The sequence below is a fragment of the Salvia splendens genome, chromosome 10 (assembly GCF_004379255.2).
Source record: "Salvia splendens isolate huo1 chromosome 10, SspV2, whole genome shotgun sequence".
Taxonomy (NCBI): domain Eukaryota; kingdom Viridiplantae; phylum Streptophyta; class Magnoliopsida; order Lamiales; family Lamiaceae; genus Salvia; species Salvia splendens.
In genome coordinates, this window is record NC_056041.1 from 15,482,771 (window position 1) to 15,505,278 (window position 22,508).

General features: G+C 35.2%; 2 protein-coding genes across 4 annotated transcripts; one reads left to right on the top strand and one right to left on the bottom strand.

Moving 5' to 3' along the window:
* Positions 1 to 563: 563 nt before the first annotated feature.
* LOC121751655 (rRNA biogenesis protein RRP5-like) lies at positions 564 to 16,186 on the bottom strand. Its single transcript, XM_042146453.1, has 40 exons — positions 15,901 to 16,186; positions 13,704 to 13,915; positions 12,806 to 12,949; positions 12,521 to 12,694; positions 12,069 to 12,168; positions 11,588 to 11,706; positions 11,389 to 11,511; positions 11,238 to 11,309; positions 10,972 to 11,064; positions 10,705 to 10,818; positions 10,514 to 10,633; positions 9,958 to 10,143; positions 9,768 to 9,842; positions 9,204 to 9,340; positions 8,914 to 9,048; positions 8,598 to 8,743; positions 8,419 to 8,484; positions 8,033 to 8,139; positions 7,831 to 7,911; positions 7,651 to 7,725; positions 7,466 to 7,567; positions 6,973 to 7,141; positions 6,749 to 6,897; positions 6,410 to 6,493; positions 6,221 to 6,321; positions 5,362 to 5,512; positions 5,156 to 5,230; positions 4,900 to 5,050; positions 4,057 to 4,639; positions 3,818 to 3,878; positions 3,526 to 3,671; positions 3,274 to 3,457; positions 3,061 to 3,159; positions 2,538 to 2,905; positions 2,237 to 2,413; positions 2,024 to 2,120; positions 1,759 to 1,914; positions 1,449 to 1,679; positions 1,275 to 1,358; positions 564 to 828 (listed from the first exon to the last, which is right to left on the bottom strand). The coding sequence occupies exons 1-40, from the start codon at positions 16,028 to 16,030 to the stop codon at positions 724 to 726; spliced, it is 5,682 nt and encodes a 1,893-aa protein (XP_042002387.1). The 5' UTR covers positions 16,031 to 16,186; the 3' UTR covers positions 564 to 723.
* A 3,227-nt stretch (positions 16,187 to 19,413) lies between these two features.
* On the top strand, positions 19,414 to 21,483 carry LOC121753377 (serine/arginine-rich SC35-like splicing factor SCL33). 3 transcript variants are annotated; one of them, XM_042148667.1, is made up of 6 exons: positions 19,414 to 19,551; positions 19,892 to 20,045; positions 20,207 to 20,284; positions 20,645 to 20,809; positions 20,889 to 21,031; positions 21,127 to 21,483. In XM_042148667.1, exons 2-6 carry the CDS (start codon positions 19,903 to 19,905, stop codon positions 21,282 to 21,284), a joined length of 687 nt encoding a protein of 228 aa, XP_042004601.1. In that variant the 5' UTR covers positions 19,414 to 19,551; positions 19,892 to 19,902; the 3' UTR covers positions 21,285 to 21,483. The 3 variants fall into 3 exon arrangements, with proteins under 3 accessions (XP_042004601.1, XP_042004600.1, XP_042004602.1); XM_042148666.1 differs by having other exon boundaries at positions 19,462 to 19,609; XM_042148668.1 differs by having other exon boundaries at positions 19,462 to 19,609; positions 20,892 to 21,031.
* Positions 21,484 to 22,508: the final 1,025 nt, after the last annotated feature.

Below are 22,508 nucleotides of genomic sequence, written 5' to 3' on the forward strand. Positions count from 1 at the left end.
CAAAGCAACCATCTCATTTTGATACAATAGCTTTATGCATTCAAATTATATTTTCATATTTTCAAAAAAAACATTTATTATCACGTATATTACATCATTTTCCCACATAAAGGTACTATCTTAAAAACACGACTATTCCCTTGCAAATACTAGTAGGGATGTCAATGGTTCAATAATTGTTGGTTTCGGTTCCATAAAAACTAGATCTGCAGCTTATCCAGCAAAGAAAATTGCGATTTCGATTCATGTTCAAAACAATTGATTTTTTTTAAAATTTTCCAATCGCCATTTAGACCCGCTCCAACTGTATCTACCGGTCCAATTTCAGCATCACTAGTTTAATTGTACTCCATCTTTTTAAATTTATTGTACCTTCCCAATAAAATTTGTTAAAATGATCAGAGCATGACATACATTCAGTATGTATTGTTAATTTGTTATACTACCTCCATTGACAAAAAATGGTCTTACAGAGAGACAACGAAAAAACAAGACATTTTTCATGCAAGGAGGTAGTATTTGTCTATGTATTTAACGGACTACTATTTTAGAAATTTTAGAAATTTTAGAAATTCAAACTCTACTATATTTGATAAAATGTAGTAGTACAAAATTGGCAGAAAAATACAACATTTCAAGTTTCAGAACTGTGTGCCTCTCGTCATGTGATTCTAACACAATACAAGATGCTACAAAACTGCGTCGGAAATGCAAAAATAGTGTTCAATCAAGAGTGGCTACATATTCCATAGCCTTGGCCTTGACAGATTCAACGCGTTGTTCGTCACCAGTGGACTTCTCGTACTGGAGATACTTGTTGAACAAGAACTGCACAACCATTGTTATTGTTGTTGTTAGATGGTAGTGTGTGTAGATCCATCATATACATGCACTTATACAAACTCCAAACCATGATCTGGACCGTTAGAAAATGTCAACAGATGACAAAATAGTAGCACCAGAAATGTCAACACAGCGTCAACGGTTGATGCAGTGTTGATATTGTGTTACTACTATTTTGTCATCTGTTGATATTTTTTAATGGTCCAGATCATAGTTTGGAGTTTGTACAATATATGCGTTTGCATTTTATCACTATCCTATACTTGTAAAGGAAATTATTCAAATGAATACATCTTGTTTGTAAAAACGCTTGCATTATAGGTTGCACAAGCAAATATAGCAAATTGCAAGTTCAGTGCAAGCGTTCTCACAAATAAGAGGTTTTTATTTGAATCTGATTATAAGTCGTTACAAGTTGAAGCTTAGTCTACCTTCATCTTCTTTGGGGGAAGGCTCAAACTTATTGCTCTCTCAAATAGTGCACGGATCAAATCTGCATCACCAACCCGGATCTCCTGCTCATTCAATAAAACCACATGTATGCATGTTACAACCAATCCAATAATGTCTTAATCTATTAGAGATGAGTTGGAAGAGAGTGTTACTTGATCGAGGTACACGCTCCATAAATCTGTTCTCTTGGGATACTCCCTCAGCATCTTCTCGAACAGGGATCTTCCTCTGTCCGGAACGCCACATTTGAACTCAAGGATGGCCATCTGCGTTATGAATTTTATGTGCTTGTGACGGGGGAGGCTCTTCAAACCCCGTTCCACCACCGACTGAACACCATCAACATTTCTATTCACAAGAGACTGAATCTTTCTCAACCACACCTGAATGCCACAATATGCTTACTTACTACAGTTCAAATGGCTATGTCAATGGATATTTTTAACAAGAATTACTCTATACCTTGCATGAATGCTTGAACTTTCTACTCATCTTGTTAAGAAGATCATCAGCCAATTTATGTTGTTCCGTTCTCTCGTACATGCCTAGAAGCGCAAGATTCACCTTTTTCGGGTCACAGTACTGCAATGCTCTCTCAAATATTTTTTGAACAGCCTCCTGAAAAAGGATAATTGGAATTAAGATGCTACTAATCGAAATGTCATCTAAAAATGGTCAAAATGCAAAAGATTTAAAGCACGAAATGTTTTAAAGACTATTATATTACCTCTGGAGGATTGCCGTACTCATTTTCTAAGTTGAAGTAAGCAACCCAGATATTCAGCTTCTCGGACTCTTCTCGGATATTTATTGTTCTCAATGCCCTAAAACAACAATTGCATATCATGAGTTCATCACAACCACACAAACCGGCTAGAGATGCTCTTCATGCTAGGAGAAATTGTTCTCATGCACCACATTTAAAAAATGCCAACTATACCTTTCAGCAATTGACCGTGCCTTCTCAATATCTGCCAAAGAGAGCATAAATGCCATATACTTTATCCATATAAAGCTGCTATTTGGAGAACTCCGAATAAGTTTCTCAAATTCTTCGGCACTCCTCGGGATATCTTTTTCTAGAAGCCTCTCTTCTGCAGCTCTTATTTCTCGTTCCCTTTACAAAAGAAGCATCAGAAAGTCAAACTCCAATGCTATAAGGCAACCATCATAAAGCAAAAGTAAAAGCATTAATCCATATTTAAACAGAATTAGAGCAACATCTTGTTGAGCTCCAATACCTTTCTTCTCTAGCTTTCTTTTTTGTTTTCTTATCAGTTTTCTCTTCATTGTCATCTGCAACATCCACTACACTTTCACTAATATCACCTTGAATATCTAAGCTTTCTATATCATCCAGTTGAACCTCAAGTGGTGGCACAAGAGCTCTGGATTCTGCATCAGCTAGTAGAGGTATATGATCAACATCAGATCCATTTTTCATGTCCTCTGAGCTGCCCTGGGATAGTGATGGCTCAGATGTTGTAACCGAACCATTCATGCCAACAGTAACATCAATGCTTTGCCTTGAAGGTGTCGTAGAACCTTCCTCCCCTGCTATATATGAGTTCTTCATTCCCAAGGAAACTCGATTTCTCTCTTTATCCACCTATAAGAAAAGGTAGGAAATGTAAGAATAGACATCAAGTTATCAACAACTAGTGATGTCAAGGAAACTCGATTTCTCTTGGACAATGCTTTTACATTTTGAAAGATACTGAAGTGAGTAATTATGTTACAGAAAACTTTAACTAGAGGAGTAACCTTCAGAACTTTTGCTGTCACTATCTCTCCTGCTTTAAACTTTGCTGATAGATCATCGACATGATCATCAGAAAGCTCGGAAACATGGCACAGACCAACCTAGATGAAAGTATAACATAAGAAAATTTTCAAGAATGATACTTAAAAATATATAATCAGGCCTAGGAACTGAGAGTTGGAAGCAGGGAAATCAAAGGAAACCAATTCACTTACAACATTTGTCTGATCTATGGATATAAACAGCCCATAAGACTCAACCCGCTTGACTTTTCCATGGATAATATCTCCCACCATAATTTGGTTTAAGTGATTAGCATTGGACTTTGGAGCGTTGACAGCACTTGAAGTCCGAAGGGTAACTTCAGCACGCTTTGATAATGGCTCCACCGAAAGTACCCTGCAGAAGATGTGTTAATGTGGCATACTCACATAAACAGAAAGATGTTCCAATAAGATTATACTTACTTTCCAGTCACAAGTTGTCCAATCGAGAAATCCTTCTCAGGATTTTCAATAAAGTCGTCTGACAAATTTGAAATGAGGATTCTGGCATCAATATTCCGTGAAAGTATAATAAAACATCCTTTTTTGGAAACATTTTTAACATAACCCTGCAGCATACGGGAAATGCAGTAAATAACTAATATATTCATGAAATACATTAGGACTCCATTCAATATATTCGAACTTGACATGGCAAGAACTTCATAAGTATATGAATAATCAATAATCAATTGTTGGAGGATTGGTATAGTACATGTACTGCCATATCAGGATGAAGGTCTGTTATTGTGTCCACCCGTCGAGTAGAAGTATGCCTGCAAATGATAAAACTTGAAAATGAGATTTTCCCATATTCCCCAAAGGGTTATTAGCAGAATGAGTAGAAATTGAAATGTGCGAGGAATTATAAATTCTATGATGCCAAATAGCAAGCATATAAATAGCACTTCAAAACAGCTACAACTCACAAATCATCTAGGTAAAATGTCTTACCCTGAAGCATCTTGTGCTGATCGGAGGGATAAGTCAACATGGACACTCCCCTTGAAAGATTGGTTAATTTCCAAGACTCTACATTTCACAAATTGTCCTTCCTGATAACCAGAAAGTGGATTTGAGACCCATGCATCAGTCAGTTCAGTAAAATGAACTTTGCCATAATGGTGCTGATCAATTTGGACCAGCAATCCTCCAACACCAGGAAGGATTTTAGAAATCCTGCCACCTACAACACTTCCTTGAACTAAATGGCATAATGAATGACGATCAGAATCAGCTTCTTTGAGTTCCCCAGAAGCAGGTGGTGCATGCAAGACTACACGAAGTAACTTCTTCTCCTTATTCACATTTATTACAAATCCTGAAACAGCCTTGCCCACATAAAATTTCTTCTGGAAATCCAAAAGTTCACAGGGTTCACTTGAAGAGTCAAGAATATACAGCTGCGCCATAAACTCTCTAGAAACAGTCAGCCAGGCCCACTCAGGGTCGATCTTATACACAAAACCATAAACACTTTGTCCATAGGAATAGTTTATGTCTTCAGAAGATAATGATTTACTCATTTCAGCATCTCCTGTATAACAAATGCAATTTACTCAAGTTTAACGCAAAATAAAAGCAAGAAATATGAATAAATGGAAATCAAACAATACGCATGGAGGTAATTAAAAAATTAATAAACTCCCATGAAAAACAAAGACTCCAGGCCTTGCAGCTTCGATGGCTGCTAGAAACTTGCCATCTTAAGAAACAGTACTGATGTCTTACCACTGTACAAAAAGAACTATTCTAAGCATGCTAAATGTGAACATTAGGTAAGATGATGTCCCTTACCTTTAAGTAAAGATGGCTTGACTGACAAATCCCATCCATGATATCCCCTACTACTCTCTGTCCTATTACCCTTCGAAACTATCCTTGCAGTTAGTTTTTGACCAACTGTATATTCACTGAAGGGACTATCAGCAGAGTTATCATCCGTTGCCTGCAAAATCCATTAAAATCATGATTTCCAGACTTTCCAGTACAAAATCACAGGGAAAGAGGACAAATCCTATTCTTGACAATAAGCGACTGAAGGATTTCCAACCTCAGTTATATGTATTCTTCCATTAAATCCAGAACCAAATTTTACTCGAAGTTCAAGAGGCTTTGTTTCAGAAATCTGTAAATCAAATGCGGATTCAAGTCAGTTGAAGAACAAAACCAAAGTTTGCTAAAATATAGTTCACACCCAGTAGTAAATCTGCAACCATATGGTTCCCAATTCAGAATAATGACACTATCTATACCAACCTCTGCTTGAACAAGAGATCCAACATCATAACTAGACTTCTTTGCACGCTTAGAACTGGATGTCTCCATGCCATCACTCAAGGACTTGAGAAGCAGTAGCAATCTCCCTCCAGTTGTCGGACCTGGAAGAGCCATTACAGTGGCCGTGACACTGCACCCAAAAGTAGCAAAAAAAAGATAACAGGTCAAATTTATGAGTAGAGAATTTACAGAACAAGTTCTTCAGTTCAATGAACTGTTTCTGGATTATCATGAGCTTCATCCTATAAAAGCTCCAGAGATTCAGCACTATCCCTTTGGCCAGGGATCCAAGCAATCAAAAGTTTCAACAAATGCTACATTTACTTTCATTGATAAAAAACTGGATGCATAGAATATTAGAATTAATCTCACTAGATCCATTATATTACTTGAATGGAGACTTTTTGTATACTATAATGAAATAGTAATAATTTAATATTCTCAATCCATTGTACACTTTAATGCACTAAGAACAGAGGTATATCCAAAGGCAAGGGATAGCAATTGGTGTACAAGGTAATTTCCACCCATACCATGAAGGTGTGATAGCAATTGGTGTACAAGGTTTGTACAATGATTTTCACACAAATTAACACAACTATCCTCATAATTGAGAAACCAACTGTTTTGATTAGGTTATTTTAGGATTCCTAAATAAAGTATTCTAATCTAGGCAATAAAAAAATGGAACACAAAACAAAAACATGAGCATTGGAGCTCACATGCTATCTGAAGTAAGAAGTTACCTATTAAAGACAATGATGTAAAAAGCACACTTTTCTTAACTCGATATTACTAAAAGTCTGAGCATTGCTTTAGAAGAGCATTTGGCCATTACCTCTGTCCGTGGGAAAACTGTGTAATCGGAAATCTCTGGGTATTGTAATCTGTCAATGATGCATAACCTATCGAGTAATTATAAGTTGGAAGAGAGAGAACCTGTTCAGAGAAAGAGGGGGAAACGTTTAATACATCCGTAAGTAAGTATCAAAACCAAATGAGCAATATAAGAGAAAACATTGCTTACCAAATAATTTTCCTTTACAATCTCAACAATTGCATTAACCACTTGATTATCCTCCAACTCCTTATGGGCTTCTCTTTTGCGCTTCTACAAACAATAACATACTAATTAAGTACATGGAATGGGAAGGAACAAGATAACTGGTTTCATAACCCACATAAAACAGCTGACATTTTAAACAGGGACAATTCAAAAATTGTTTGGCAACAACTACTACACTTTTTCCGATGATGAAGCGCAACTTAGCTTCTCCTCCACTCAATAGATGGGTTCGAGTCACCACGGGGGTATAGAACCATTATTGATCCTCTTAAAAAATATACTTTTTCCTTGGAGACAGACCTTTTTAAGCGTTTTTGAAGCAGAACTCCCTTCCTTTGTTTTATTTATGAGCTCTGGCTTTAATGATAGATCTACAAAGCGTTCGATCCTGGAAACATCAAGAACTGCAGCTCGAACAACAGAGTGCTTTTCCAAGGTGGTTTCAGCCACTGCAAAGGATAATATCCTGAAAATCAGTTTTCAACAAGATTAAAGATATTATGGATTTTAGGCCAGTGACTTACAGTGATAATGTGAGATAAAGCCAAAGACATCACTATATTCCTGGAAGCTGATAACAACACCAAAATCTTTAATTTCGTGTACTTTTCCTTCAACGACACTGCAAATACCGAATCCATTGGTCCACTTCAGCAGAGGGCCATGAGTGTCTGATACTTGTAGCTCCGAAATCTGACCAAAAAACAGCTGTGTAACATAAATGTGCAACAAATAGCAATAGAACCAAAATAGATGGACTATTGGCCAAAATTAACAATAGAAAAGGAAATTACTTGCAAGGTGAAAGCTTGCAACATTAATTTAATAAGATAAGTAATTCTATCACAACAAGAATATGTATTACAGACAAACTAAAATTGAAGATATTACTAATCATATAATGAATTCTCTATCCTAGTGCTTTCATTTTGACAGAAGGCTAAATAAATGGCTTGCGGCTCTTCTCGCACTGTGCTTCAGAGGGTTAGTCAGCGATTAACAAAATTTCAGTGTTACCTTTTCTTCCAAAAGAAAGTATTCTTGTATAAAAGATGCATCAGTTGAAGAACACAAAGACTGCTTCAGTGATAGTGTTATTCTACCCGTATCACTGGAAATCTGAAAATAGATTTGAAAGAACGATTAGAAGACAATCTCCTGAAGTTTTCCATTTACAAACTAAATCCAGATGTTGTCCCTACATCCACAATGTTGCTTCGTACAGACTGCCCAACAAAGAAGACTTCAGAAAGATCTGATCTCCTGTCATCAGTAACCTGTAAAACATCCCAGAAAGTAGAAACACAAACAATATATCAAACATCAAACTAGCAGTCACACACAAAACATTAATAAAAAATTGGATACTTATTTGTATATACCTTGCTTTTAGGAGCAAATCCAGTTAACCGTCCCATAAAGCGAACGAAGCAACCAGTGTCAATTATATTGCATATGTAACCCTGGGAACAGATGAACATGAACCAAAAAGGAAAGTTTTATCAAGTCAATCCTCTACATGTTGGTATGGAAGGTGTTCATCTTGAATATTGAGTAACACAACATAGACACAAACATTCTTACATGAACCACAGAATGACAGCTAATTTGGCTAATTTCAGCAGGAATCTGCTCGATTGAGTTAACCAGTGAATGTTTTGCTGTGAGTATCGGATTGTTTCCTTCAACATCTGCAATATTACATACAAAATATAAAAGCTCAACCATCAAAAACCTCAGCTCTTAGGCTATCTTTATACTAACATACCACTTGCAGGTATCCAATCTATCTTCATAAGGTAAATTATTGACATTAATTACTCAAATTGCACCCATACGGCCTGTAAAACATCCTATATGCTGCTTCCACCCCCAACCCTCAACAAATTATGTGTACTATGACAAGCATAACACAAGAAAGTCTAAGACGGATCAATTAATAGGTGAAATAAGAACAATGATGAGATTACCAAGAACCAAGAGTTTATCAAAGTGGTATCCTGGCTTCATAACAGACATCAACAAAGTGGCAAGACCTGTTAAAGTTAAAGAAAGGATTAAAAAATCATTGGACCTTCAGAAGTATGGGGCGTAGGCGCGTAGCAGAACATAGGGTTAATTTGAAAAGTAATCAAGAATTCTACACTACCATGGTGGTCTGCCAAATGTTCAAGAACTACAGTGCCTTTCATGCGACTTGATTCATGGATAGCCACTACTATTGTTTTGGTTGCCACACTCTCAACAACTCCAGAGACTAGACTGCCTGGTTTGATTAGTTCACCCTCTGACCCCCTGCCAAAATTTAACATTCTTCAAGTGAATTCGTCCATGACAAGCATGTAAGAAACATAGGAAGCAAGCAAATATAACATTACACAATTCAGGCTAATGAAGTGATTAAACTACAGAACCATGTTTATGTTTCAGAAAACAGTTTTATGCAAAAATAATTGACAACAAACCTTGTGGGTGTGATGTTGAAACTGAGATTTATCCGGTGCGAAGCAGGAATACACTTGACAACTCTACATTTGACAACTTGTTCGACATGATACATAGAATGTATGTCACTGCCAGGACCCAAACCAAGTTCAGATCTGTAAAAAGAGAAGCTCAAAGTTCAGCTAAAGTAAAATAATCAAACAAAACATTAAATTAGTTAGTAATACTACAATACTAATAAAATCAAAAGTTAGGAAGAGGAAGCCGATAACATCCATGACAAAAATTCCTCAAAGCCTCTGAGACTAACCTAGGAGCAAATCCTTGAACCCCGTTGTAGAACCGAACGAAGCATCCATGCTTCTCGATCTTTGTAATCCACCCATGAGTGACTAACCCATCACTCCCATCCGCATAAGAACTAAGGATCTCAAGCTTCGATTTCACCTAAATGATCCCAGTACAAAAGAATTGGGGAAGTGAGACAGCAAGAAATAATAAAGATCTGATAGCACAACTTATCTCACTAACATATAAAACACTGCAGATGCATTTTAATAGCTAAAATTTGCATCAAGCAATCATACTCTCCTCTATCTAATGCACGGAATTGTAATTAATCATTTCAATAGCAAGCTGAAATAATGATCCAATGGTTACTTCCCAAATCAGAACTGCTCAGCAACAACATGGTGCTATTTTTTAAACATGCTGCTCTTTTCACACAAAACTTGAAAAGTAATCCATTTGCTGAAAATAGCATCAAGCTTCAGTACTTCCCACAAAGGATAAAATCACAAAAAAGTGGCATATCTCTGAACATACAATAGGTTAAAAGTAGTAGCAGAAAAAATGTACACTGGGAAGGACGTACAAGAGTTTTCTTGTGTGTAACTGTTATTCTCTTGGACTTGCAACCAAGAACACGAAAAACTAACTCCGTTCCCACCTGAAAAATGAATATACAAGGAAGATAATTAAAATTCCAAAAAAGCATCCAAAGGACCATTCTGATCCACAAAAAATGCAACAATGGCTCTTATACATGGGATTAGATTAACAACCTCAAACTTTTTCCTTGGCTTTGTAATCTCAAACTCTGACATATGGCGGAGGGGACATAGTGCTTTCACACCACTAGCAAGTTGAACAATAGCACCAAAACTGTCTACTGCAATAACTTTAGCTTTTACAACCATTCCCGGCTTCACATCAGAGTGAGTGAAAACTGAGCCTTCAAATGCACTAGTCTGTTTGAAGAAAAAATAAAGGGATAAGAAAATAATGTTTTAAATTGCAAAAATGAAGTAAACATCAAACTAGATAAATGAAAATATTTTGCCATCCGTCCCAAATCTTTACTTTGTAACATTCCCTCAACTTGTGTACCCAAGAAGAAAAATTTGCTGGATAGTGAACAAGAGCTTGTTATGAAAGTACATGTCAACATAGAACAAGAGCTTGTTCTGAAAGTACATGTCAACAAAACTCCTGCCAGCTTAGCTGTCTCCGCTATTCTCAAATGAAATATTGTTATTGCCTAACGCAATATTTTCTATTATCCTATTTTGAACTGTTAAAAGTACAAAGGATAATTATTAAAAGATGGAGCCAAACAACCTTTAGAGTAGCAGTTGCAAGCCCTTCCAAGTGCCTATATCCTAGTATCCTGGCACGGGCAGAGCTACCTTCCTTAAAGATCTTATCCAATTTAACTTCCTTATCAGCTACATCATTTACCTGAAATTCTCATAGATCAGTAATAACAAGACAAGTTAACAGGCATAAGAAGTATATTTTGATGAACCTACATTGACATAAGCAGGGGTCGGAAATGGTTCAGTGGGAACTTCAAGAAGAAGGCCTGACCCTTTATCAACCCTGACTACTTTGCATTGTTCAAAAATGTCTCCAACCTTAACTAGCTGCATAACAAATATTTTCAAACAAGGAAGGAATTGTTACTTATTAGAAAGCATAAATTTGTACTTCAACAAACTATAAAGGAAGTATAAAGAATGCAGCAAACTATAAAGGAAGTATAAAGAATGCAGCACTAGTAGCATAAACAAACTTACAGATGTTGAAGCTTTATTACTGACAAGTTGAGGACTCAATGTCAAACCAACAGCTCTAGTCGAAGGGTCGATAAACAAGATGCGAGCATTAAACTACAGTACAATCACAAGAGATCACATTCATGATATGGAACATTAGAAGTCAGAACCACTTTTTGACGAATTAAAAAATCTTTGCACCACCCAGGTGGTATTGGCATAAGTTCATGCTAAACAGCTAAAAGAAGATCACAGTTTGATCCCCAAAAAATGGATAACAGCATTACCTTAATATTTTTAGCATAATCATTCTTCCATTTTGAAGATGGAAAAGTTTTGTCTAGATTAAATATATCGACCTGTACATGACCAAAGACAAATCATATAAAAGGTATAAAAGATACCATTTTGGTAAAAACAGTAAAGATGTTGACATACAGTTCCAGTGAAGTATGTAAGAAAGGATAGCAAAATGCCGTTTTCGAGAGTTGATTGCACACGAGCATTAACCATCATGCCCGGAACAAGAAGATCGATTGAGATACCTTTAAGCTCTTTGGTCTGCACATATGTTTGTTGATTAAAAGGATGGTATTTTAGGAAACAAAGGAATAGTATGGCAATAGAATATACATACCACATATTTTGATACCACATCCATATCGGAACTCATATGGACTACCTTTCGAGATCTGTCCACACTTTTAACAATCCCTTGTAAAAGCTGGCCTATGCCTACATTAAGGTTTCTTCCCTCTGCAGCGTAAACAGATATAGAATATGAAGCATCTAGTAAAGGATACATTAACATCACTTCCAGTATGCAACAAGATATTATCTAATTAGTTGCATGAAACAATAATCAAGGTAACCCACAGCCACGCACTAAATCAAATTAACAAGTTGTAACTGACCAAATACTTAAAGCTAATAGGTGATGGTACTGAGTTCTGATCTAACCTAACCAGATTTACAAAGAATGGATATGGATAAGCTATTACCAAGGCAATTACATATTCCCTAAAATTGCTCAATATAAACGGAGCCGAATGCCATCTACTCTAAAGCTAAGTCTGCTTGTAAACAAACTGTAGAAGCACGGTAGACTATTGGATTACCAGATTGATTTTGCTTTGGCATAAATCCAGCAAAAGACGGCAACCCAAAGTGAAGCATAAAACCATGATCCTCTATGCTCTTCACATATGCACTTAGCACCTGCATAAAAAAACATGTAAAAGTTTGAGACGCAAAAAGCTGTAAAACTTAAGCCAGAATTTAGATAACAATATACAACTATTAGTATCAAAAGGTGAAAACAAAAGACTCACTAACACTTGACAGATATAAAAAAAATACATACATAATAAGAAAAAGAAAATAGGAATCTAAACTGCCAAGTTTAGAGTTCATCCCTTTTATCATGCAACTTACGATGAGCAAGGCTAGTAACAGTAGAGGAAGTCATAATGTGAAACTAGTGTACATTCAAAAATATATACCATCATGGACAGCAAAAAAACAACCATATGAAACTTTTTCAAGCTAAAATAGTAGTTCGATGGGTTACCATTCCTTCTTGAATAGAGTCCAGATTTAAGCTTTTGTGCAATACAGATAGGCGCAGAGAAAGCCAGATCTTTCTCTTTGCTATTTCTTTCTTATCATCATCCACTTGCAAAACCACACAAGATACAAGCTGCCCCTTCTGGTAAATTCGAGAAAGGAAGCTATTATCCACATCCTGCCATATGGTATAGTCAAATATATTAGAAAAAGAATGATAATTAACAAAATTCATCATCTCATCAGCTGATATCTCTTCTCTAGAAATATTAGTGGAGGGAGAAAATACCCCATTGATTTCATCATTGGAAATGGGATCAAATGCATCACATGCACGAACCAGTCCCCTCAAGCCTCCAGGAAGGCTAACTATGATATCTTTCTCATTAACTTCAGCAATTACGCCCCATAGTTTCATTCCCGATGACACATTCTGAAATACATAAGGAAGTAAGACAAATTCTAAAAGCATATCCATAATACAATAAACTTTCAAAAAGTAATTCTATAAGTTTATCCCTGAATAGAGGAAAATCACAGTGGTATACAAATTAACATTAATCAAAAAAATACAGTATGTAAGAAAAATATGAATTATCATTCTCAATGATCAATCAAGTTGGCCTCCAATATTCTGCAAAGATTAAGTTGCCAGCGGAACTAAAAGATAGAAACTGTGAAATACTACATAATAAATATGCATTAGAGAAACAAGAACTACATATATGGATATAGGTAGTTGGACCAACCAAGAATAATTATGTGCTTTTTGACAAACAAATTGGGCTAGCCCAAAAATGTATGAACAGATAAGTTGAAGATGTCACATTAAATTTCCAAATCATGTTTGACCACAATTTGGGTCCTGTTCTACCTAGCTATAGAAGACCGAGAATAATTTCCAGAAAATTAGTCACTTCAAACAACGTACAAAGATTATCTTCAAGTAAAAGCAAGATGAGCATCTAAAATTTTCTGGGAATTTTTAGATAAAATTTAACAGGACAAAAGTGCTTTTTTTTTGCAAATTGAATGCCATCAAGTGCAATAACTTTTTAATGAATGTGCTCATGCACTAACTCTTCATTGCCACATTAGTAGAGGCATCAAAACAGAGCAGATGATACCCCACCCCAGTGCAGTAAATAATGTAAGAAAAATGAGGAATAAAGAAAACAAGAGCATACCTTTAAAGTGATTTTATTAGCAAACCTTGGCAATTTCCCTGTAATTCCATCTGCAAATAGCAACCCTAGATCATCCTCTGTCGAATTATTCTTATTTTGCACCCTTTTTTCCTTCTTTCTTTTCTTTAGGACTCTAATTTCTGTCTCAAAGTCCTTCTCCACTCCTTCCCTAGCCTCATTCCTCTCTGCCCTACTAAGCAAAGTCCCCCCTCCTAAATCACAAAATATGATTAAAAATGATAAATTTTAAATAACATACATTAACAAGGGAGTACAATAGAATTGGCATAATCCTCACCCTTTAATTAACATGTCAAATAATTAATACAAATTGAGATATGTTAAAAGAGACCTTCTATTTTCATTTTTAATTATCTTGAATCAAATTCAAAATGGAAACAGTAGCATATACACACGGGTGTATTGGGGGTAGCTGGGGGAGAGCAGCACCCCCATCCGATTTTTTTTTAAACCTTATAATTAGGTATTTTGCCGAGCATTTCGGACTTTAGCTCTCCCAAACTATATTCCAGCGTACACCCTGTATGTACGGATATACCTCATTCTGACCATACCTATTACCTTATTGTCACAGCCATAAAAGGTAGAAATAAAATTTCCAGTTATTTAACATGCCAACAGGTCTCACCAAGATGATACTATCAGATAACATAAATAAATGACAACCTCACAAACACACAAGACTATTATAGAATATCAATTAAACTTCATATTCAATATGAAGCATACAATTAACAACAGGGGATTCAATCTAGTAGTATTTTATTTCACATTGCCTATCAAATTGCAAGCAACATGACATAAAAATGTAATAGGACTAGGAAAGAGATGATACTCAGTTGTTATCAACTCAGCATATAACATAGAGACATTTATTCATGATTCCACAAACTCGATTTCCATCAACCATCAAATCCTCACCAGAAGCCAGATTCTCTAGGCTGTCAACAACATGCATTTTCTTGGGTATATGAAGCAGTAGATAACCACCATCCAACCACCAAAAATAATTTCTTAACACTAATCAACCGGTTAGCTACATTTTCAAACATTAGAAAGCAAGTAAAATAATGATAAAGTCACATCCAGATTTAACATTATTACTTACAAACCATTAAGTATAATGAATTACCAGATAGGCAATTTTTCCTTCTTTCAAGTTTCCCATTATGTCATCAATTGAAGTTTTCGGATCATATCAGTTGTAAATCGCCCAAAGGTTGTAATTAAGTAACCTGATGATATTTTTATTTCTGTAAGGACGAGTAGCCAAGAACAAACATAAATGTCCTCATCTAGCTCCACCTCCAAGTTTCAAGTTCCAACACCTGTATTGCGCTTAAGGCTGGCAAATCGTGCGGATTGGGTCGTTATCGGGTCAACCTGATAATGACCCAACCCAATAAGGCCTAACCTGAACCCGACCTGTTAAAGAAACTGTAAATCTGAACACGAACCCGACCTGCTACCTTCAAATCCGAACACGACCCGCACCCGACACGAACCCGTTATCGACACGATATAATATGGGTTGACACGACACGATAACAACCCGAAACTGATATTACACGGTTAAAACCTAATATTACACGATTAAACCTTAATTTTTAACCTAATTTACACAATTAAAATTTGTTTTATACCATTTAAACCTAATTTATAAGAAATTAAAAAATTAAAGTAATATATATATTTTTTAAATAATAATAAAAATAATAATATTATTTCTTAATGGGTTACCCGCATCCGACCCGAACCCAACCCGAAATTATCGGGTTCTTAATGGGTCAACCCGATAAGGACACGGATCCAATAAGACTTGACCCCAACCCAACAATTTCGTATGGATTCGTGTCAGATTATCGTGTCGTGTCGAAAATTGTCAGCCCTAATTGCGCTTCATTCTCCATTCTATATTTTTCCTGCTTTATGTTTTCTATAGTCCATCTCATTCAATTGCTAACTACATGAACGAACCTCACATAAGCATCCAATTATTTTTCAATCAAAGTTATGCTGACAATTTTATTACATTTAGCAAATTACTCATGCACTCCCTATAAGAAATATCTATTATATTCCACACTGGGATTTTTTTAAGGCAATTGATGCACCGGATAACCATCAATAATTCTCAATGAGTATGCACCACAGAGAGGGGAAAAGTGAGAAGAACCTCTTGGGAAGTCGGGAGCATCGTCTTCGGGCTGAAGAGGCAACTGTGACGAAGCAACGACGCCGATGGGGCGGCGACGAGGTCTTTCCGAGCTAGGTTTCGAGTTAAATTTCTTCGCAGGCGGCGCCATTCTTCAGCAATCCGCAAAATAGAGGAAAATAATTCTCGATAAAGAACTTCACGGAAATCAGTCTTCAGAGTTGAGAGAGAGAGACAGCGGAGAGAGAGGAGCGGCCGAAGGAGAGGGTTTTTCAGGGTTTATGAAACCTATTTATTTTACCAATAGCAAATTCATCATATTCGCTATTTTTCACAATAAAATTTGGCAAGTTCTCACACGCGCAGCGATGAGATCGAAAAGAGAAACGGAAAAGTTGGGCTATAATTTGGATTTTTCTTTATTTAAATGGGGCTTCTTAATTTAATTCTGAACCATTATTGTGACTACTAAATCGTACCCAATTAATAGTAGTCTATTGGGATATAGTATCTGAGAAACGGGCTGAAGAACTTTTGAAATTGAGGTTTAATGAATTTATTAATTAGGAGATGTAAGTTTGAATATTGAGTTGTTTAATTATTTATTTCGACTTTAGAATAACTTTAATTATTAATAATACTTTAATTGAAAAATAACTGTAACTTTTTATTTATCAGAAAAAATATCATTTTTAATCGAAGAATACAAGTTTTGTACTACGTTATACTAGTAAATAGAGTAACTTTTATGAATAACAACAATAGCTTTTTAAAACCGACAGTAAATTTTATTTATTAAAATAATAGTTTTTATATGCAACAAAAATCACTTTTGTTCCCAATATTCACCTTTTTTTATTAAAACAATACTCTCTCCATACGCGAATAAGAGTCTCATTTATTTTCAACACAAATTTTAAAAAATGTTAAAAAAGAGTTGGTGAAAGAAAGTTATTGAAATATGAATCTCACTTGCATAAATGGAGTATTTGTTTTAAATGGTATGTGAGTTAAATGTGAGTCTTTTTACAATTTATAGTAATTATGAACCGAGACTTCTATTCGCAAACGGATGAAGTAATATTTATTTGCAAGGATAATAACTTTCATTAGCTAAAACTAACATTTATTCACACTATCAGTGAGCTTTTACACAAGTAACATTAACTTTTACTATTTATCATGACATTAAATTTATTAAAAATACAGTAATTTTTATTTGAAAGAATAATAAATTTATTCTTAAAATACCTAATTCAATTTTATAACAATAACTCTTCTTACATAAGTTATTTTTTATTAATAAGCACAATAATGTTTACTACTTGTTTAATAATAACATTTATTAAAAAAATACGACTAATAATTTAAATTTATAAGAATAACAACTTTTATTCACAAAAACAATAACTCTATTTCCAATGAGTAACTTCTATTCGTAAGAAGAATATATAACTTCTATTCATTCGAAGTTTAGAAAAATAATTTTGTTCACAAGTACAGAAAATTTTTATTGACAATAACTCAAACTTAGTATTTATTATACATATAAATAATGGAATGTAATCAAATGCAAACTCCAAATATTGTGCAAACTCCAAACTATGGTCTGAACCGTTAGAAAATGTCAATAGATGATAAAATAATAGCAATAGAAAATGTCAATACAGTTTCAACGGTTGATGTTGTGTTGATATTGTGTTGGCATAAAAATCTTGAAATTTTACACTGTGTTGACGTTGTATTGACACTGGATTGAAAAGTTTGGAGTTTGTACAATATATGAGTTTGTATTTTATCGCTACCCAATAAATAATGAATTATATGCATAAAACTAATACAGTAACTTTTATCCATTTAAATAGTTTTTGTGCACAAGAACACTAATATTTATTCACAAAAATAATAAATTTAGTTTAAAAAATAATATTAGTAACTTTTATTCATTAATTTAATTATATGCATTCATGTTAACAATAACTTTTATTCAAAAAATGAAACCTCTTTAAAGAAACAATATCTTTTATCCACGATAACAAAACTTTTACCCCCTACATTAATATTTTTTTAATAAGAACAATAGCTTTTATTTTGAGGAATGCTACTTTTATTTAAATAAACAATGTGTATAATTTATGGTATAATCATGTTAACTTACAAAAACTAAGTATTAATATATAAAAATACAAACAATAGTCATCTTAATCAAATACAATTTGAAAAATAAAAATTACAAACATCTCAAAATAGAATAATGGACTAAATTTTTTTTTTTACTAATCATACCTAGCCACCAAATAGAAGTGTAGTAGTACTACATTTATTAACTAGTAGTAATAAATAGGTGAACTTATTCCCTTGCCTGGACTTCAACTTCGTCTATTATCTTCTGGATCATGAAGGATCAATTGGAATCCTCCCGTCTATATCGGTTTCATAAAAAAGCAACAGCCAACGAAAGCTGAAGCAACAAATTGAAGTTTTCTTTTGTCAAACGACCTTTCTCTTATTAGATTAATTGGAACCGCAATCTACTGGTTAGGAAAAAGCATTCCATTATCCAAATTAATTTTTTTTGTTTTACCGTATCAGAACAAGAATATATTTGGCACAGTCTACCATATCTAGTTAACTAGAAAATTAATTGGATAATTTTGTTTGTTTTACTATATTTTTCTTGTTTGCACATAATCACTTTAAGTTTGGTCCAATTAGATGTTATGAATTATTGTATTCATCTAATAAGCGCAGGAGAATTAGCATACAAGAATAACAGATCTAGATTCATAATCATATTGCAAGCTGAGCATGTAAAACACAACGGAACTAAATCTTAGTTGTTGTGTTGTTTTCTTCTACGATTGAATCATGCAAATTGAATCCACTACTATCGAGGTCCACGTGCAATCCAATTCGATGCAGGAACTATCCCGATACAATTACTCTGTAGAAGAAAGCTAGGAATTCTCTATACACAAATTTCCGTATTTCTCTCTATTGTTACACTATTTTTCTTTCTCACAATGGAGAATAAATAACCATTAAATAGATGAAGAGTCACTAGGAGCCTCTATTGTTACACTATTTTTCTTTCTCACAATGGAGAATAAATAACCATTAAATAGATGAAGAGTCACTAGGGCTCCATGGACCATGATTGTTGAGCTTATGAACTAATATAATTGTAGCACAACTACAATTACTTAATCCATATTAATCTAATTATAGCCCATTTCCTTTCATTAGAGAATCGGTCCTAAACTCCTAATAAAATAAATACACAACAAAATCGGTCCTAAACTCCTAATAAAATAAATACACAACAAAGCAGCAAAATCATTTCAGTTGTTCAAAATCTCAAGCATATCAATCTCCTTTCATTTGCCAAATTCAGATGTTACTAAGAAAGGAGTTTTTGCTTTCATAAGTATAAAAATACAATTAAAGCGCCACAAGAAAAAGGAAAATGTACATCAAAATGAGGGAAGGTGCTCGCTCCGCAGACCGCACGCATTGGATTGGGCTCTCTTATCTTAGAAGGGCCCAATGTTTAAAACTAATGCCCTTTATAAAGAGAAGCTTCTCGAGAATCACCTAAAGCTCATCCTCTATATAATCACTGCTGAGATTGAGAAGATTTAGATTTATGTTACAATTAGGAATTGATTCAAGGTGAATTAAATTTGTGGCAATTGGCAGCTTAACAGATGATTTTTTAGCTGTTTTTTGAGTACGTGTTTAGTTTTCTGTTGCAAATATGAATTAATTCGATTTTTAATGTGTTTGTGGTCAGTTAATTAACTCTTACACGGATGAATATTTAGCTGTTTTTTTTCCCGTTTTTTTCTCGCTTTGATTGGATTATTGATGAATAGTACATGGAGCCCCAACCCCAAACCAGGATTCGTCCTTTTCATACACCGATTTGTGATTCTGCATTTTACATTTTATACGGTGTATTTGCGGGTGGTATATGGTTTTGAGGTTGTTTTGTGTTTTTATGTGCATCAAGGTGACTGAAAAATGAGAAGGAGATACAGCAGAAGTCCATCTCCTAGAGGCTACAGAAGGGGATGCCAAAGCCCTAGTCCAAGGGGTCGTTACCGAAGCCGTGGGAGAGACCTCCCAACTAGTTTGCTCGTTCGCAATCTTCGCCATGATTGCAGGTGTGATTGCTCTCTCATGCTCAATTTCGATCTTTCAAGATTTGCTGAATGAATTTGCACGATTTTGATCATGTTTGTATTTGCATATTGTGAATTTTCTGTGGGATTTGGCTATGTACATATGTCATCCTTCCTAACTTTGTTGTTTATATATCTTGCAGGACTGAAGATCTCCGTGGTCCGTTTGGCGAATTTGGTCCGCTTAAGGACATTTACTTACCACGTGACTATTACACAGGGTGAGCATTTCTGTTATGTAATCTCAATAGTTTGATGAGAAACTTGTTATGTTCTTATTTGAAAGTGATGATGAAGTAGTTAAGAGGTCAAGATCGTCTTAATGAACTTGAAGATTCAAGCAAGGTTGAGTATGTATACAATTATGACAGAAGTCTTGAAGAATTTATAGTCTTGACTCTTGAAGGAATTCAAGTATTTACCTTGCTTTTACAAGGTTAGAATGTGAATTGCTTGTTAATACTCACACGGGTTAGCTCACAATTTGGATTATGTTAGCTTTTGAATGCATAGTTGAAAGTTGCAAATAGCTACCAAGGTGTTCATTTGCCGGATCATATTCATCTTTATGTCATGTGCAGGCAGCCACGTGGGTTTGGTTTTGTGCAATATGTTGACCCAGATGATGCTACTGAGGCCAAGTATCATATGGATGGTCAGTCACTTCTTGGGCGTGAGTTGACGGTTGTGTTTGCTGAGGAAAACAGGAAAAAGCCATCAGAGATGAGGTCTTGTGAGCGTATCAGGTTAGTGGGCTTCCAGCTTCCTAGTTTCCGATCTCTCCATATATGATTTATATCCTGATTTCACATAATGCCAATGTAGCAGATCATCCAGTCGTTTCTCCGGTCACCTCGGTACAGAGGTTCTTACTCTCCGTCACCACGCTATCGTCGTACCTACTCCCAAAGCCCCAGTCCTAGTCCTGGCTATTATTCTCCCTCTTCAAGGGGCAGACACCGCTCCAGGTATGCAATTCATTGGAACATTGGCAACTATAGGTTGTACTACTATATATTAGTGATCATTTTAGCAATGAAAGCTCGTTTTCTTGTGTATATAGATCCATCTTGCCTCGTGGGAGAAGGTACAGAGAGAGATCCTATTCGAGGTCTCCCTACGAAAGCCGGAGCCAGAGTCCGGTCAGAAGCAGGAGCTGGAGCCCAGAGGACTACTGATGTTATTGTTTGTGATATATGGGGATTATATTTCTCCAGCTAATGTGGGAGCTATTTAAGAACATCTTCTGACTTCTTGGTAATGGGTTGAGTGGTAGTAGTCGTTAAATATAGGTGCTTCTCATCTCCCTCTTATTGTATTTTACATGTTCTCTTATGTTGAATGGGATTGAATTTCCAAGTGCAATGTTTATTGGTATTACGCTTTCCATTCTATGTTGAAATTTGACTTACGCTTTCAATTCTATGTTGAAATTTGGAATCTTGGGAGTATTTGCTTTCCATTCTATGTTGAAATTTGGAATCTTGGATTCTTGGGAGTATTTGAAAACCATTTTTTGCCTATTTTCCATGTCCATCTTTAATTTAAAAAACTTTTCCACCATTCTTCGGTTTTCCCACTGTAATATGATCATTCAATCATTTTAAGTATAAACATTTTTCTTCATCATATTCTTCAAATAATTCTTCCTTATTTTTTTTGCAAAATTCACTATGATGGGATTACCCAACACGATTATGAAATTTTCTTTCAAATCATGGCTATAATCAACGAAATTGGATCATCCCAAACTCTCCTTCCAACTCTCAAATGAAGCGGATATTCCTGCCATGTAGTCCGATTACCTACTTCATCGACGTAATCTATTGTGTTCGAAGTGTACATGAATATGTCTAAAGTTTCAAATGCCGTGCTCTCAAATGGCTGCAACTTTAAAAAGAAAATTGGCGAAAGCTACAACATTTGTACGTCGTTGAGGTTCTCATGCATGCTCGTAAAAGCTCGTGCACTTAGAGCCCACTTTGAAAGAGATCACCTATACTACCACAAAATATGCGACACTTATGATAACACGTCAAAGTATAACGAACGAGAGGGTCTCATGTCGATGTTTTGACGAAGGTGCTCAACATTTGTTAGCAAGAGAAGAACAAGCTAAGTCAACTGTCAACAAGTCTTTCAAGTGTGTAGTGACTTAGGAGAGGTGCACCACTGCCAAAAGTGGCCGGACAATGGAGATTCAAGAGGACCGGAGAGAACGAAGAACACCTCGTCCGTTTGATACATCTCAAGTAATGAAGTTGAGCATGTTCCAAGCGACAATGCATGTGAGAGATGTTAGAATGGAAAGATTGCACAAAATCAATTAGGACGGTTTGGGGGAATCAATTTGGGAGATTGATAGCATAATTCAATTAGAATAGGAACCTTTCTTGTATACCTTTGTAACAGCCTCTATAAGAGGAGATTTGTACAATGAATGAA

What these genes read in the sequence shown, in the direction of transcription:
- LOC121751655 (XM_042146453.1), bottom strand. Translation starts at nt 16,030, where the DNA reads ATGGCGCCGCCTGCGAAGAAATTTAACTCGAAACCTAGCTCGGAAAGA. An exon ending in TTACACACAAGAAAACTCTT is followed by an intron (nt 9,341 to 9,767) that starts GTACGTCCTTCC and finishes GGGATCATTTAG; the next exon opens with GTGAAATCGAAGCTTGAGAT. An exon ending in GATCTCTTGTTCAAGCAGAG is followed by an intron (nt 5,231 to 5,361) that starts GTTGGTATAGAT and finishes TTTGATTTACAG; the next exon opens with ATTTCTGAAACAAAGCCTCT.
- LOC121753377 (XM_042148667.1), top strand. Translation starts at nt 19,903, where the DNA reads ATGAGAAGGAGATACAGCAGAAGTCCATCTCCTAGAGGCTACAGAAGG. An exon ending in CCACGTGACTATTACACAGG is followed by an intron (nt 20,285 to 20,644) that starts GTGAGCATTTCT and finishes TGTCATGTGCAG; the next exon opens with GCAGCCACGTGGGTTTGGTT. An exon ending in AGGGGCAGACACCGCTCCAG is followed by an intron (nt 21,032 to 21,126) that starts GTATGCAATTCA and finishes TTGTGTATATAG; the next exon opens with ATCCATCTTGCCTCGTGGGA.